This window comes from Heteronotia binoei, chromosome 16, assembly GCF_032191835.1.
Source record: "Heteronotia binoei isolate CCM8104 ecotype False Entrance Well chromosome 16, APGP_CSIRO_Hbin_v1, whole genome shotgun sequence".
NCBI classification, from domain to species: domain Eukaryota; kingdom Metazoa; phylum Chordata; class Lepidosauria; order Squamata; family Gekkonidae; genus Heteronotia; species Heteronotia binoei.
In genome coordinates, this window is record NC_083238.1 from 14,782,580 (window position 1) to 14,793,959 (window position 11,380).

Sequence of the window (11,380 nt, forward strand, 5' to 3'; positions counted from 1 at the left end):
TGATTCCCCACTCCTCCACTTGCACCTGCTAGCATGGCCTTGGGTCAGTCATAGCTCTGGCAGAGGTTGTCCTTGCAAGGGCAGCTGCGGTGAGAGCCCTCTCCAGCCCCACCCACCTCACAGGGTGTCTGTTGTGGGGGAGGACTCTTATCTGGGAGAACCGGGTTTGATTCCCCACTCCTCCACTTGCACCTGCTAGCATGGCCTTGGGTCAGTCATAGCTCTGGCAGAGGTTGTCCTTGCAAGGGCAGCTGCGGTGAGAGCCCTCTCCAGCCCCACCCACCTCACAGGGTGTCTGTTGTGGGGGAGAAAGGTAAAGGAGATTGTGAGCCGCTCTGAGACTCTTCAGAGTGGAGGGCGGGATATAAATCCAATATCTTCATCTACCTCACAGGGTGTCTGTTGTGGGGGAGGAGGGGAAAGGAGATTGTGAGCCGCTCTGAGACTCTTCGGAGTGGAGGGCGGGATATAAATCCAATATCTTCGTCTACCTCACAGGGTGCCTGTTGTGGGGGAGGAAGGGAAAGGAGATTGTGAGCCGCTCTGAGACTCTTCAGAGTGGAGGGCGGGATATAAATCCAATATCTTCTTCTTCTTCCTAACCTTTATTCCTGTAGATAGGCTTTCACTGTCATGTGCAGTAAGCAAGCCGGACTGTACATAATGCCTAGGCCAGTAGAAGGCAGTAGCTGCTTAGCTTTATAGAGCTGACGTCTTCATTTAGCACCATGCTAGCAACGAGTGTCGCATGCCACATACAACCACTTCCCCAGTTCTCTATGCTTCTTTTATCCTTTTCAGGTGAAAGAGTGTTAAGCTTTGCTGTGCAGCGGCAGCATGCCTTTACTCTGCCATACGTTGGCTGTGGCTTTGATCCAGATCGTCATCATCTCAGGCCACCGGAACTCGGCCAAGAACGTCAACTTCTATAATGTGAGACTTCCAGTAGACCGTGAGTAGCCTGTTACAGTTCTATCAGATGCGTTGGTAAAATCAGTTTCACTGCCTCTGCTACTTCTGCTATTATATAAATCCATATTATGCTATAAATAGCAAAAAAGTTGTACTATAAAAATTTCACGTACGGTCATGCAATTTGAAGTCTTTTCTATTTTAAGTCTTTAAAAAAAAAAAGAACTGTAATACACTGAATAGCAAAACATTAATTTGAATGTCTTCAAGGATAGCTAATTGATAGGTGGAACATTTGATTAATGGTCTAAGATGTGCACCTGCATGTTCATCTGATTAAGTTATCACATCATCTTATTGCTTTGCGTTTTCAAACACTTTTGTTGCGCTCTCATTTTGCATCAGTAACAGAGCACTGTCATTTCTCCAGCTGTCCCCTGCTATTTGGGTGTGGAGCCCTGAGACACAAGGGGTAAATGTGCTTTGCACCCAAGGCACAACTGCACATAGCCGTGGATTTGTGTTGATCAGATATATTTGTAATGGGCAGCTGCCCTGCTTAATCTGGACTGGCAACATTAGTTTAGTGCTGGCATTCTGAAGATTGTGTACTAGGTTAATGAGAGGAAAGCTTCCCACATCACCTTACTGTGCTGCAAAGAAAAGAAGGGTGTGTGGATGGGTTCCCCCCCCCCAAGGGACTGAGCAAGTACTGCCCATATTTGCTGCCCCATATTCAAATGATACTTGCATTTGGTTGTATCTGGGAGGCTGCCTGCTCTCTGAGGTCAAAACATTTCAGTTTAGCTTCCCAATTATTAATGGTCAAATAAATTGCATTACACTTAATGAAGTTTACAACCACTGTTTCTCCTACACCACCAGGGCCTAATAGAGAGGGAGGAGAGAGGAAGCTTGATGTCATAATAAACAAGTATTTGAGAAACTGAAACAATTTAACTTTTTTTTCTCCCTCCTTTTTTAAATTGTAAAGCTACTCCATTCCCAAGCAGCTTCAAGTGCTTTACTTGTGACAATGTTGTGGACAACTACAACTGTAACAGATGGGCTGAAGATAAATGGTGTCCTCAGAGTAAGTGTATGGGGAACAGAAAGATACTGCAAAGCATTTGGCTTGGCCTTTCCTACTAACTCCACCATATTGTTGATCTTGTAATAAGATTAACATTCTAGTGCACTTGCAACTTTAGGATGTGCTGCTGTTTTTCCTGGAATTATTTGTGGGAACAAACTGTACGTGAGATGAACAGTAGAAGAAGCAGCCTGAATGTATTTTTATACCGCAATGCTGAGCATAACTGACTTCCAGTGCTGACTTTGGAATCCTTTGTATTTTGGAGCAGTGCTGAAGAAACTGCTTATCAGTTATTTACAACCTATGTCACTGTTACCACATTTGACGGACTTGCTCCCCACAGACTGGGTTAACAGCCTAGGACTTTCCTACTTGTCTGCCACTCTGGGTCTGAGGAGGGCAATGGCTGAATGGAAAAGGTCCACCTGATTGGCCCTCGTGTGAAAATTGAGCCTTTAAATATGGCAGCACTGCAATATGAAGCCACAGATCTCGTTACTATAACATGCAAAGGGTCCTTCCTTCCTTCCTTGGTTTGGTGTAGTGGTTAAGTTTGGTGTAGTGGTTAAGTGTGCAGACTCTTATCTGGGAGAACCGGGTTTGATTCCCCACTCCTCCACTTGCACCTGCTGGCATGGCCTTGGGTCAGCCATAGCTCTGGCAGAGGTTGTCCTTGAAAGGGCAGTTGCTGTGAGAGCCCTCTCCAGCCCCACCCACCTCACAGGGTGTCTGTTGGGGAGGACTCTTATCTGGGAGAACTGGGTTTGATTCCCCACTCCTCCACTTGCACCTGCTAGCATGGCCTTGGGTCAGCCATAGCCCTGGCAGAGGTTGTCCTTGCAAGGGCAGCTGCTGTGAGAGCCCTCTCCAGCCCCACCCACCTCACAGGGTGTCTGTTGTGGGGGAGGAAGGGAAAGGAGATTGTGAGCCGCTCTGAGACTCTTCGGAGTGGAGGGCGGGATATAAATTCAATATCTTCTTCTTCTTCTTCTTCTTCTTCTTCTTCTTCTTCTTCTTCTTCTTCTTCTTCTTCTTCTTCTTCTTCTTCTTCTTCTTCTTCCTTCCTTCCTTCCTTCCTTCCTTCCTTCCTTCCTTCCTTCCTTCCTTCCCTCCTTCCCTCCTTCCTTCCTTCCCTCCCTCCCTCCTTCCTTCCTTCCTTCCTTCCTTCCTTCCTTCCTTCCTTCCTTCCTTCCTTCCTTCCTTCCTTCCTTCCTTCCTTCCTTCCTTCCTTCCTTCCTTCCTTCCTTCCTTCCTTCCTTCCTTCCTTCCCAACCGCAGATGTGCCCTGATTACTGCATTGATATGTAGATAGCATTATCTATCGTACTGGGAAAAGCGACACTGAACACGATAACAAGGAATATGCTAATATGCTGATGTTCCATAAGTAGGGAAAAACAGGATGAGGAAACGTACATCTCAGTTTTCCTCCCGGAACTGCACAGAAAATGAGAAATATCTCAGATGTCCTTGAGGGACATTGACTTGGTGGTCAAGTACCTGCCTTGCATGCAAGTGGTCCCTGGTTTGCTTCTCTACATTTCCAGTTAAAAGAATCAGATAGCAGGTGATGTGAAAGACCTCTGCCTGAGATGCTGGAGAGCCACCGCCAGTCTGAGTGGTGACCTTGCTAGATCAAAGGTCTGACTGACCTCAGTTTAAGACAGCTTGATGTGTTCATCCAAGCTGAAAATCTGATTTGTATACAACTGGAGGGCAAGAGAAGAGAATGCATTATTTATGTATGATTGCAGATCAGGTGCTCAAGGCGTGAGTGGGAATTTAATTTGATGCCAGAATGGGTGGTGACAGGGGATAGTGGAAAATGGAAGCAGAAACAGCTGTGCTGCCGCCTAAATCTTTGGTCTTTTGTGGTATCTATCTATTTATTTATTTAATTCAATTTATATCCTGCCCTCCCCGCCGAGGCAGGCTCAGGGCGGCTCACATGTTCAAGACTGTACATAAGGACAGACATATAATAAACATAAAAACAATAAAAAACAATTTAGAACATAGAAATTGACATTTCAAGTGCTATGATCTTCATTATCTACAAACTGGATATCAGTTGTGAAGATGCGCAGTAACTCTTTTGACTGGGTGTCAAAGGCCTGGACCTGACCTGACCTGACCTGGTCCGGGATAGCCCAGACTAGCCCAATCTCATCCATTATCAGAAGCTAAGTTGGGTTGGCCCTGGTTAGAACTTGGGTGGAAGACCCCCAAGGAAGTCCATGGTTATGAAGAAAAGGCAGGCAGTGGCAAGCCAGCTCTAAATGTCTCTTGCCTTGCAAACCCTATGGGATCACCATAAAATGGCTTCCGATTGATGGCAAAACAGCAACAACCAGAAGTCTGGCGTACACACAAAAAGATGACTTATAGTACCATGTCTATTCGTTTCTTCCTCTTTACTTTTTTTCAAGGCGACCTTGAGGGCATTTGTGCTTGTAGATGAATTTTTGTTGTTATTATTATTCCACTTCCGCCTGATTCCACTTTTATTCTTATTCCACTTTCACCTGATGTCTCACTGAAGCAACGCTGATTTTTGATTCTAGTGTTGTTTCTTCCTTAGACACGCAGTATTGTTTGACTGTCCATCACTTCACCAGTCATGGAATGAGTGCCTCTGTCACCAAAAAATGTGCTACCAGGGAAGAATGCCATTTTGTTGGTTGTCGCCATCGCAGGGAAACTGGTCACACGGTGAGTGGGACTCTTTGCTTTATGGGAAAACACTTTGGCCTTTCTCCCAGAGTGGACAGAGGCAGTACTTTTAAAAGGGAACGCTGAACTTTTTAAATAGTGCTGTCCTGGCTGAGATTTTTCTGCCTGCCTTACTGTTAATGGCTTGTCACTAGTAGTCATGTGTCTATGCATTAAACTCCACTGTCCTAAGAGACCTACTTAAGTTGGAAACCTTCTTAGCCCAGAGAAAAGTAGTAGAGTAGGTAGAATATTGGCCACTAGGATTACCATCAAGACACCTATGCAGAATTACTCCCAAGTCCAGTCTAAGTCTCCTGAAGTTAATGCATAGGATAGCACTGTAAATTGAACCAGTCTTCCACTGGGATTTTTTCAGTACATTTAGGATACAAGCTGGATCACCTGTCAGGTGATGTCAGGTGAAATGCAACTCAGTGATTGAGCAAACATAATTTGACATGCCTTGCTTTAGATTTGCTGCAGTCTCAAATGCAACTTGAGCCTGCAAGTGTTTGGGTGTGCAATTAAATGTCCAGAGAATACTAGCTTTCTTTCATTTTTTTAAAAAAGAAGCTTCTAGTCCTTATGCATTTACTTGAAAGGATCCAACATGACTCTAAAAAAGAGGTTATCGAAGTAGATGACCCTGAATTTAAAATGACCCACTCTAAAAAAAAAAAAAAAAGATAGAATAAACGAAGTTTTTTTAAAAAAAATCCTTGGATTTATCATTGGACTTTTATTACATTGTAATGAATATAAAATAAACAATATCAATTAAAGAAAAATGTTTACCTTCACTTTTTATATCTTTTGCATTGTAACAATTCGTAAATATTGGATCATGCTATTTCAAATGTAAAAAGGCAAGAGACTGGCTTTTTAAAAAACAGACAAACAAAAACACCCTCCATGAACTACTAGATAAAGACTACTCCTAGATGAATAGATAAATTTACCAACTGGCAGTGAAGTCCTAAATACTATTACACCCTTTTAAATCCACTGAAATCTATGAGTTTAGGACTGCACTTTTATTTCCCCCCCCTCCTCCCCAGTTTACTATGCTTTCCTTAGGTGAAAAACCACTCTTTTCTAACAGAAGGTGTTGTATCTGCCGTCCAAAGGGGACATTTAAAATTCACTACTTGCTTTATCCTTCCTTATCTAAAATGGCCACAAACTCATAACAGCTATTGTTTGCATTGTGCAGTCAGGGCTTTTTTGGCTGGGGGAACGCAGTGGCATGAAGCTCTGGAACATCTTTGCGGAAACAAAATTCTAAAAAAAAAAAAAAAGTTTAAAAGTTAATGAGTAGCACCAGGGGAGCATGATGTCACTTGTAACATCAAAAAATATTAAAATAAAATTTTAAAAATAAGATTTAAACGAAGAGATTCCCGGTAGCGGCTGTGGGCAAGCAAGGAGCAAGCAGACAGTGCAAGGGGACTTGTTGCTCTCACCAAGGGCGAGGCATGGGCTGTGAGCCTGGGGACAGAAAAACAACTGCAGCCTACCTGGTGAAGGCTTTTCACCCCGCAGCTGCCGCTCCATGCGCTGTGACTTTCAGATGAGTGCAGCTTGGATCAGAGCCCTGGTAGACCTGAGCCAAAACTACTCCTCTGTGCCCCCTGGCCAGCTCCTCTCCTGTGTCAAGGCCCATGTGGCCCTGGCAGGGTGCTCCTTGCCTGTCTAAAGTTAGGAATTGCTTTAGAGTAGAGGTAAATCCATAATGCATGAAAATAATATTGTTTCAAAGAATCCCATGTGTGTCTCCTTCATTTTCCTCTTGAGAGTTCTGGCACCTCTTCTTCCAACCCCCCCCCCCAAGTGCAGTCATATTCTCAGTTCACAGAATTTTCTCCCATTCTCTGTTGGCTTCTACATTTTATGCAATGTGACTCTAAGCATGTATGTATACACAGAATAAATGCACAGGTGTGTTCTGGCAGTGTGTTCTCTGGATACAAATCAACAATCACATACAACAGTTCCACATTTTCCATTTGAAAAGTGCTGATATAATAAACCTTTTGTCCTTGTAACTAATGCTAGCATCAAAGTTGCTGCCAAAGGAGCTGTTGTTACATTTAGTCGATCAATGAGTTATATAATTAATTAGCAGTACCTTCCATAGTAGAGTTACATCCTTCTAAGTCAATACACTTAGAAGGGTATAGCTCACCTTAGGATGACACTATAAAACCTTCCGATCCATTAAAGGGGTGTCCTAAAACTAAACTTTATTGGGAAGCAAATGTTTAGCTCAATGATCTTTATACATAAAGTACATCACCGGCATTCTTTTAGAGGCTCTTCTCTCTTGCACAAGAGGAAATGTCTCTTCATCTTGTTACAGAGAACATGTAGGCTCTGTTTGCAGTCTCTACCCTGCTGTGCAACAATCAGATGTAAGTTTCAGATTCTCCTCAGTACCCATCTGCAGAGTGTCTGATTCAGATCAGATCTGGATCTGTATGGAGGAAGGGCTTCAGCTCCCTTCCATGCCATTTTACTGATCTGAAATGGTCCTGGGAGGTGCTGTTCAGCTTTTTGGAAAAACCCATGTTTCCAAAACCCGTATGAAAAAACCCATACACATGGGTCATTTATTTATTTACCTTAGATTTATATCCTGCCCACTCTGCAAGAGGACTCAGGGCGGTTTCCCCAGTGGGCCAAATTGGGGTTGCCTGGATCCACTTCAGGGTGGAAAAACAATGCCAAGGCATAGGCTGAAGCTCCTTCTCATGCTGTGGCCAGATCTGAATCAGACACGTTGCACATGGCTATTGAGGAGAATCAGCAACTTACGCAGCAGAGTTGGGGCCCCAGACCTAACATGCAGGGCTTTTTTGTAGCAGGAACCCCTTTGCATAATTAGACCACATACCCCTGATGTAGCCTATCCTCCAAGAGCTTACGGGGCAGTTAGTACAGGGCCTACAGTAAGCAGCCAGGACTGACTACATCAGGGGTGTGAGGCCCGATATGCAAAGGAGTTCCTGCTACAAAAAAAAGCCCTGCTAACATGTATACTCTGTGTGAATCAGCCGTTAGATTTTGTCTGCTGTGATGTGTTTGTGGCCACATAAAGAAAGAACAAAAGTGGGTTTTTTTCTGAATTTATGCAGGTTGAATTATTTAGACCAACTGCAACTAATTTGAACATGTTTTTACACTCTTTCAAAGTGTGAGCCACAATCTATGTTCCATATAATAACCCGGTCTTTTAAAATCTGCAGGAATGTGTCTCTTGCTGCGAAGGGATGATCTGCAACGTAGACTTGCCAACGAACCACACAAATGCCATATTTGCAGTTGTGCATAGGCATCGGACATCGAGCTGCAGCAGGAGGAAGGCTGTTAGCATGCTGTTGCTGGTCTCTGTCATCACAGCTTACCTGTTGTGATAAGACTTTACTGGTCAGCTGCAAGTAACCTGAAGCTATATGAAGACTGGCTCAGGCAGTGAGGAAGAAGAGACTCCTGATTTTTGTACGTGGGAGATAATTGTGTAACGGTGCTGTGTGTTGATGCAGACTGCTGCCCATTTCGTAAAAATGCTTGCTAAGTTTTGTGGAAAGCATTCAAAAGGTACATCACGATTGTAATTTAAAAAAGAAATGGGACCCATTTATCAGCATTTTGCTCAGTACTGGAACTAGGAATTGCTAGAAAATTCTGAAGTATTAAACATTCCCATTTGCCGTTTCATCTGAGACAGAAAGAAAGAAACCTCAAGTTCTCCTTATCTTCTCTTCTGGTGTTATGATTCCTCCTAATCTTGGTTTTGAAAGCGAACAGTCAATCTGATGACAGCGGTGTAAAAGAGACGCAACTGAATGGTACAACACGAACATGGCGTCTTTATTGGGATTGCCTCAAATCAATAGAAACGTCAATTACGTTATTATTTCTCTTGCCGTACCAGTGTTGTGACATAGCTCAAGGAAAACGATGGGCAAATCTCAAATCTAAAGAAGTTTGACTGCTGTAAACATTATTAGATAAAGTTAAAAAAAATTCATAGCAGTTTGATTCTTACACATTTATTGCCCGTATAACAAACACTGTGTTTGTTTCACCCAATAGGATGATATATTATCCGATCTCAGGGATGAATCCAGCCAATGTATTCACTTGGTCGCACCAAGCTCCCCTTCTTGCTACAGCTGCTGTCCTACAGGACTTTGTTTGGTGGTGGAAAGTACCATCAAGTTGCAGCCAATTTATGGCAGCCCTGTAGGGTTTTCAAGAAAAGTGACTTTCCGAGATGGTTTGCCATTGCTTGCCTCTGCATAGCAACCCTGGACTTCCTTGGAGGTCTCCATCCAAGTGCTAACCTGGGCTGACCCTGCTCATTTTCTGAGATCCGATGAGGCTGAGCTAGCCTGCACCATCTTTGCAGCTACGGTTAATTTTTCAAAAGTAGTACTGTCATCGCATGGATAGCAAGGCTGATATAGAGGTCTCTTTCAAGGAGACCAAATTATATGCCAAGTTAATGCAAACCCCCCAATGAATATCCCCTCTCCCCTGTAAAGTAATTGCTTTGACAGCATCCTGGCTTCGTTGAGGCATAGTTTCAAACCACGATAGACAGGCAAAACCATGGTTTAGACTAGAGCTTCTTGCATGCCGCTGTTTTCTGCTTGCTTCTTAGCTTTATCTCTTTGGAGGTGGAGCAAGTTTATCAATTCATATTTCATGCCAAGGTGTGGTTACAACAAACCATGGGTGGTCAATGGCAGTATGAGTTTTCCATTTCTGCATTGACCTAGTATGTAAATAGAAGGTATTCTTCTAATAGCCCCAAACCCCAACACTTAAAGAGCTTTAGGGTCTTTCCCTCTGCACAACTTAGCAAGTCACCTCAAGGACAGACTGGTCATTTAAATTCAAGGGAAGTTTCATATTGGGTCACTGCCCTAGAGGGCTTCTGGCAGCCAGGAACAAGCAGCTCCAAGCCCCAGTAGGCCTGTTAGCTCTGCAGGGACCGTTCAGTTCTGATCTGGCCTGTTGGCACTGACGATGGGTGTTGGCCTAACCCATTGCCTTCCATAGGAAGAAGCAACAAGTGAGGCTGACATTGTTCTTTGGTGCTGTTGGCCAGGTCTGAACTGAGCGGTTTGTAGTGCTGAACAGTCAGCCCCTAAAGTCACCCATCAATACTTTGGGAGCAGCCACTAAGTCAGTACAGGGAGCAGTAATCAAGGGAGAGAAAAAGAAAACCTTCATGTGCGCACAGAAGCATTTGAGGTCCATTGGCTGCAAGCCACAGTATATAATTCATAACATTTCCAGGCAATCCATGAAAGCAGATTAATGCACTTGGGGGTTCTGTAACTCAGGAAAGGTGTATTATGCTATTCTTTGTTGATTGTTTCCCATGTGTTTAACTTGTCTAGATCTTATTCACTATGACCTTGTATCAGAGTAAATTATTAGGAATATTACAGAGTGTGAACAAAAGAGAAACTCAGGAGCATGCAAGTCATTCATTATTACTGCACAATTGTTCCTGGCGCAGATTTTGTAATTTCATTTTGGGGGTGGGGGTGTTGTTTCTTCTTTATTGAATGGAGACACATCCTGTAGATTTTTATTTTTCTCAATGTCCATCCAGTGCCTACAGGCTCAGAATAGTTTAGTAGGTGAAGTTTGGTCTTTAAAAGCCTAGATCTTTAAAATCCCTCTCAGCCGTAAAACTGTAGCAGCCAGCCTCCTTTCTCTCTAAAATGGGACTAATAATGTGAGGACTGTTGTGAGGATGAGAAACTAGAATGTCTAGGGTATGATTTGGTTTCTGACCAGATCATTCTCCTTTTGTGTGATGAGCTGTGAGCATTCAAGGGGATTCCCATACTTCCTTCTACCCACTCAGTGGGCATACACAAGGGAAAGGCTGGTCCATCCCTGTACTTCATAACTGTACTGTAATTTTTAATGATAACAAAATATTGCAACTAGTAAGGATTATGTCTAGGGAAAACTGTTGTTTAGACAACAATAATATTTAGGTTTTTGGGTTTTTTTAAAATTAAGGTTGTTGTGTTGGTTTTATGGGTAGTAACATCTGTGCACATTCCTTGCTTTGTTAATCTGGGTGTCTTAAAAATTCTTCTTTTCAACCAAGATTATCTATCTTTGACCTCTGTCCCAGGGTGAGTTTTATTTAACTGTAATTTAAAGCATGTGTGTGAGAGAAGATAAACTTGGGAGCATTCTTTTTCACATAAATTCTCATATTTTTATAGCAGTTCGCAATTAATGACCTTTTCTTCTTTAAAAAAAGACAATTTCTCACATTAAAGGATTTATTATAAATAATAATATTGCAAAATTTATTACTGTTTTTATAACTAGAATCACTGTACAATATGGGATTATGGGAAAACTTCCGGAGATGAGATAAATTACCAAAGATTTCAGGTTTTCACGGCTGGCATCATCATTAGGGTTTGTAGAATCTTTCGGGCTCAAGCAGAACACGGCACTTGAGCCTGAAAGATTCTACAAACCCTAAAGATGAGTTACCGTTTTTAAAAAGCAGGTCCACAGATAGGGAACCATTCTATGGCACTGTTTTTGGCTGATGTCCATCTATAGTTAGTTCTCAGCCTATCCAATGTTGTGTCCAACCACGATGGCAGT

The 11,380-nt window shown here is 42.9% G+C and overlaps 1 protein-coding gene across 1 annotated transcript; it reads left to right on the forward strand.

Annotated features, from left to right (window-relative positions):
- Positions 1-805: 805 nt before the first annotated feature.
- Positions 806-8,749, forward strand: LYPD6B (LY6/PLAUR domain containing 6B). The gene is made up of 4 exons (XM_060257115.1): positions 806-952; positions 1,907-2,005; positions 4,590-4,720; positions 7,969-8,749. Exons 1-4 carry the CDS (start codon positions 838-840, stop codon positions 8,134-8,136), a joined length of 513 nt encoding a protein of 170 aa, XP_060113098.1. The 5' UTR covers positions 806-837; the 3' UTR covers positions 8,137-8,749.
- The last annotated feature ends 2,631 nt before the right edge of the window (positions 8,750-11,380 follow it).